This window comes from Beta vulgaris, chromosome 7 (assembly GCF_026745355.1).
Source record: "Beta vulgaris subsp. vulgaris cultivar EL10 chromosome 7, EL10.2, whole genome shotgun sequence".
Classification (NCBI taxonomy): domain Eukaryota; kingdom Viridiplantae; phylum Streptophyta; class Magnoliopsida; order Caryophyllales; family Amaranthaceae; genus Beta; species Beta vulgaris.
This window is the reverse complement of record NC_079208.1, coordinates 6,794,081-6,800,553: the sequence shown is the minus strand read 5'-3', so window position 1 is coordinate 6,800,553 and position 6,473 is coordinate 6,794,081. Positions and strand designations below refer to the sequence as shown.

The following is a 6,473-nucleotide window of genomic DNA, read 5'->3' as shown; positions in this document are numbered from 1 at the left end:
ACTTTGTTTTAAGGAGGAGTAGATGTAATACCCCAAATTTTCAAAGATTATTTTATTATCATTTATTAAGATTTAATATTATTTTCGCTTAAAAATTATTTTGTGATAATGAGATTTCATTTGTCAACTGCGTTTATTAAAATAATAATTTAATTTAGTTTGATTTATTTTAACAAGTTTCAACTAAATAATTTACTTATTATTCATTTCATTATCAAACTCTTTAAATTGATACCTTGGTCCACATTGGTAATCCAAGCCCAAACATTAGTCCATAATTCAAGTCCATGTGTCTTTTACCAAAAAGAAAAGTTAAAACAAAACAAAAAAAAAAGAGAGAGTGAAAATCAGCTTCTTTCACGTCTCCCTCCCTCCTTCCTCTTCTTCAAAAAAAAATCAGCAGTAAAAGAATTAATTAGTTCAGCAACTTGCAATACTTGTCAGTAAAAATTTAATCTCCCCAACTAATATCAGATTTTAGGGGATAGCTTCACCTCCCTACACCATAGCCTCCATTAATGGGGACTTAACCAAGCTTGAAAATTTCTGACCAAATCCCTCTATAAATAGTGACTTCAACCTCATCAGATTCCTCAAGCAAAACCACTTCAAAGACTCCGATTTCGTAGACAAGGACTATCAAGAGCGCTAAATTCGTGAACTTAGCTTTGGGCACGCGTCACGAGGTAATCTCCGATGTCCATCTAAACATAGATCCCGCTAGTGTAAAATGAATTGGTTACGTGATTATTATGTGCTTATAAAATTTATAATTATAGACTATAATTATGGACTCGAATAACAAGTGGACAACGACTCTGGATTCTGATTATGATTTATGAAAACGACGATGGACGATGTACGATATGACAATGAGGTTACTATAACGTTATTAAAAATCGGTTAATGTTATTTAATAATGATATGATATATTATTATATTATTATTGTTATTATTATTATTATGATATTATTATTGTTATTATTATCACTTTATTCATGAATATTATTATCGTTATTAACTTTGAACTTTATGGAAGTTGGAATTGATAAGAAATTGTGATAACAAAATGATTATGAATCTGAGACGATAAATGAACTCAAGTGATTGGAAATATGAAATAAGTTTATGAATGAATTGAGATTATGATGGATTGAATATGTTCACACTGGTTGAACAAGATGACGTAATTGAATAAGATGCGTAATTGAATAAGATGACGTAAATGTATATGTGAATTATGTGATGACGTGAATTAAAAGATGTTAATCACGTAAAGTGAAATATCGGAGGGAAATGATGAACAGGTTGCCCTGTATGAGTGGTTCAGCGGCCCCTACAGGTTCTCTGTTACTATATGCTGATTATTCTGTTATGTCTTCCTTCTATCTTGTGTGATCCAAGTAGAAGGGGTGTGCACACTAGGGACTCTGTTATGGCCATATGATTTTTCGTAGGTGGTTACAGGGAGTTTCCCCGGCCTACAAGTAGGTGGTTACAGGGGTTTTGCCCCGGCCTACAATGTTGAATTAAGTGGTTACAGGGGTTAACCCCGGCTTACTGGCGTTCTCTTTCCTCTCCTTGAATAATTGGGATAATTGAATTAATGAAATGATTATTCAGTGTATATATGTGTTATGACTTCCAAAACTATTAGTATACTATTTTACAAAGTATTTTCAACTTAAGTATTTTACGGGATGGAGTTGGAATTACTCAGTTTATCTGATTTTTGGGAGCTTGTCTCTCTTGTCTCTTTTCAATGTATTTGTGCAGGTGGGTGATCGATCGGGGGAACAAAAGGGAGATCACTTAGAGTTGTCATCCACTTAGCTATGATTAGCTTTCGCTGGAACTCTGAAACTTTTAATTAATTAGTGATGTCTTAATAAACAATTTACTTAGTTGTTTGATTAATGAATTTGAGTTGGTGTGTTGTAACTTAGCCTTGCAATTGTTTCCAAGGAGATAATTGCGGCGGTAACACCTCCCCGTCGGATCGAACCCTCGTGGATCCGTTTTCCCCCGAAAACCCGAGTTTATTCGAATGGAAAAAGGGTTCGGGTCGGCGGGGGTGTTACAGTTGGCATGAGGATTCGAACCCTAGGCAATGTCCTGGAATTCGGGATGGTACTCCACTGAGCTACCACCTCTCCCTCGCACCAGTAGAGTTATGTAGGTTGTAATGATTACAACTTTGTTGACTATTTTGTCTTTCTCTCTCCTCAAATTTCCTTGCCTTTTTAGTTTCTCTCTCATAACTGCTTCATTTTCTCTCTCTTTAAGTTCTTACTTTGTTTTTCAATTTTCGTGATATAGTTGATTGTACAATTGAACCTGTTATAGAAGACTATGATTATATTATCAGTTTCGATATAGTGTGTTTGAGTGTGTTATAATGTGTTTATGTGTGCTATAGTATGTTTATTTGTGTGTGCTTGTTTGTGATCTAGTGTATTTTCTTTCTGATATAGTGTATTTGTTTGTGTATAGTGTGTTTTCTGTGTATTATAGTTGATTGTACAATTGAACCTGTTATAGAAGATTAGGATAATATTGTCAGTTTTGATAGTGTGTTTGTATGTGGTATAGTATGTGATATAGTGTTTTTTTGCAAGAGTTATAATGTTTCTTTTTGTTATAGTGTATTTGTTTATGATATAGTGTATTTCTCTCTTATATCATATATCTGTTTGTGATATAGTGGGTTTCTGTGTATTATAGTAGTGTGTCATGATTCACGTGCGTGCGTGAGCCTGGTGCACACTAATTTTACTGTGAACTAGGTCCCAACAAATCGAATTGTGCGAGAAAATACCTAATTTGTTACAATATTCATTAAAAAGTATTTTATATAATAATATTTTTAACATCTTTTTTTATTAAATCACACACCTTATTAAATGAATTTTAACCAAAAGGTCAAATTTTCGATTATTGAACCTCAATCCTTATGTTTGCTACCTCAGTGGGTGATAGATTCCGGCCAAAAAAAATGTAAATATACACGATTTCCCTACACAAAGAAAGAGAGGTAAAAAAAGGAAGGGTTCATCACCTTAAGTTTGACTTTTTGGTCTGTACCTATTTACAAAGTATGTATATTGATAAAAATTAAAGGTTCATATTGTATAAAGTGTAGGTATTTTTGATAAGGGTTTTTCTAATATATGCACCTAGTGTAAAGGTTAAGCCTTATTCATTAAATAAATAAATAAACTAAAGTAGAATATTTTTCCTATAATTATGCTAAATAGTTAGTTTCCTTATTAATATATATTTTATCTTTTCTTTTAATCAAATCAAAATTGTCATTAATATATATTTAGCATAATTGTTGGCAGAATATTATATTTTTAGTTAATTAATTTATTGAATAGATAAGGCTTAACCTTTGCACTAGGTGCGTAGGTTAGAAAAACCCTTTTGACAAAAGCTACAACAAATTAAGCCATTTTTTACAAAACAATCCTAACTAAATAAAATCATGGAATCTAGATATCTAAGTTTAGAACCACCTATATAATATATACACACCGCAATTTAGTCACCAAAATTTTTCCTTTTCAAATTACTCTTATACAAAGTTGTCTTTTTTAAAAAAAGTGGATAAGATGAAATATCATATCATACCGGGGTTGAACCTCTTGCAGGTAACCTAACCTGGTTAACGGACTAGACATTTTCGAAGTAGGAGAGAAAAGGTTAGGAAAATCTCCTTTTCCAAAGTACTTATAGTAAAGATTAAATCCTAACTTTGATATTAAAAGATACAATCTTTACCGCTCGGCCAAATCTAGCTTGATAAGTTTCTTCTTTTTGTTGTACATGATACACCCCTTACCTCGTACACTGCTCCCGTAATTTTTTTAAGGAATAGCGCATTAGTTGCTCCGTGATAATGCAGGTAAACACCAGCCTATGTTTAATTTTATAATACAAGCAAATGATTTGATTAGCTGGTTAGAATCATCCATGGTCAACTAGTATGTCATAAGATACAATACTCCTGCCAGCCAAGAACAAGATGCAACACCACTGAAACAGTGAAACTCACAGATCTCTCATCCATGGAGTGGCCTTTCAGTATTCCATTATGGGCCATCTTTCTCATCTTCCTCCCAATCTTCACCATTATCCAACAGAGAATTCGCACCACGAGGCGACTTCCACCTGGACCACGTGGCTTACCAATCATTGGCAACATGTTTGATCTAGGAACCATGCCACACCGAGCCTTAGCCACATTAGGCACCAAGCATGGACCAGTCATATGGCTAAGGTTAGGCAGTCAAAGAATCATGGTTATTCTGACAGCAGAAATAGCAGCAGAGTTTTTCAAGCACCATGACCTCTCCTTTGTTGATCGTAACATCAACGAGACAATGAGGGTCCTCGACTATCACAAAGGGTCGTTGATCCTTGCTCCATATGGGCCGCACTGGCGAGTGATGAAGAAGCTCTGTGTGATTGAGATGCTGACTAGCAAACGAATCAGAGAAAGTGCATCTGTTAGAGAGAAGTGTGTGGCTGATCTGATAAAGTGGATAGAGGATGCTGCACGAGTTGATGATGATGGCGAGATTCAGGCGATTGAAGTTGCTCACTTTGTTTTCCTTGCTGAATTCAACTTGCTTGGGAACCTCTTACTGTCAAAGAATCTCTTGGATCCTAGTTCAATGAGAGGGTCTGAGTTTTATGCAGCTATGAATGGGTTGACTCAGTGGACTGGTCTTCCAAATGTCGCAGATTTTTTTCCCTGGCTAAAATGGTTGGATTTGCAGGGATTACAGCGAAAGACAAAGCGAGACATGAGAAAACTTTTTGATATTTTGACACAGCTTATGAAGGAACGTATTCAGGAGAAAGAGATGCGAACAGAGAATGGCAAGAAAGACATTCTGGATTTGTTGCTGGAATTTGAAGGTGATGGGAAGGAGGAACCCCAGAAGTTATCAGATTATCATATCAGCATATTTATGTTGGTAAGTCTCTGATTCTCTAATTGTATAAAGATCCTTAATCTACGTAGAATACGATTGCATTAGACTAACATACAACAGCTTATGCATTTGCTATCCTTGCTAATTTCTTATACTAAGAGGGAAGAACATCACCCCAAAAAATCACATATATTGGAAACAATGTAATATGGCTTCTAGTTATTGTACATCAATATTCTAGCTAAGCATGATTATAAGTATGGATTTCTTTGATGCAGATAAGTAGGGACTTTCTAACTAGTGCTCTCTACTTATGCATCCCTTTATAAGTAGGAAAAAAATTGACGACAGAGGTCTCAACTTTGGGTGATAATTTTTAAAAGGTCTGAACTATTGATTAATCTGTGTAGGTCCCAACTTGCTGATTTTCTGGTTTTAAAGAAACTGTCATTTCATCTTTTCAGTTTATCAGTATTGCTAACACAAACAGGCAAAAAAAAAAAACTGTCATTTTATCATTTCTGTTTATCAGTATCCCACTAACACAAACAAGTAAAACAGGAGTTTTTTATGGCAGGTACAGAGTCAACAACCAGCACAATAGAATGGGCACTAACAGAGCTCCTAGCAAACGTCGATTCCATGTCTAAAGTCAAATATGAGTTAGATCAAATTGTAGGACAACAAAGAGAGTTCCAAGAAGCTGATATCGACGAACTTCCATATTTACAAGCAGTGATCAAAGAAACACTCCGCTTACATCCTCCAGTCCCATTCCTGGTGCCAAGAAAAGCTGTAGAAGATGTAAATTTCATGGGGTATGACATACCTTGTGGCACACAAGTTTTTGTGAATGTATGGGCAATAGGAAGAGACCCAGAAAGTTGGGATGATCCATTGAGATTCATGCCTGAGAGATTTTTAGGGTCAGAAACTGATTACAAAGGATAGCATTATGAACTAATACCCTTTGGAGCAGGGAGAAGAATGTGTGCAGGGGTTCCATTATCTCATAAAATGCTGAATCTCATCTTGGGTGCACTTTTACATAATTTTGATTGGGAGCTAGAGAGTCATATCACTCCTGAAACCATTGATTGGGAGGATCGGATTGGGTTGACGGCTAAAAAACTTGCACCGCAGAAAGTGATACCGAGGAAGTGCAAAGTCTAATTGAACTTCAAATGGAAAAGTTGTTTCTGTAACAATCAAAGTATCAAACTCATTACTCTATCATCCGGATATTAAGATGCGATAAAACGTCCATCAAAACATAAGGAGACACCTCCGCTAGACAATGACTACAATGACGCTCCCAGCAGTCTCTCTGGAGAATGTGACACTTCTAGTTATCTCCCTTCCTAAGGCTGTAAACAATATTAAAGTACAATGTTTCTAAATTACACAGAATTATAATAGTTTCGTTGATACTTGATCCTGACTTTCAGGTAGAGTACTAAACAAGTCTTTATTTGCTTCTAAATAAAGGGTTACATGACACTATAAAGTATGGGAGATATATATAATATA

General features: G+C 35.1%; 1 protein-coding gene across 1 annotated transcript; it reads left to right on the top strand.

Moving 5' to 3' along the window:
• The first annotated feature begins 3,980 nt into the window (after positions 1-3,980).
• LOC104898518 (cytochrome P450 76A2) lies at positions 3,981-6,473 on the top strand. Its single transcript, XM_019250766.2, has 2 exons — positions 3,981-4,985; positions 5,505-6,473. The coding sequence occupies exons 1-2, from the start codon at positions 4,071-4,073 to the stop codon at positions 5,892-5,894; spliced, it is 1,305 nt and encodes a 434-aa protein (XP_019106311.2). The 5' UTR covers positions 3,981-4,070; the 3' UTR covers positions 5,895-6,473.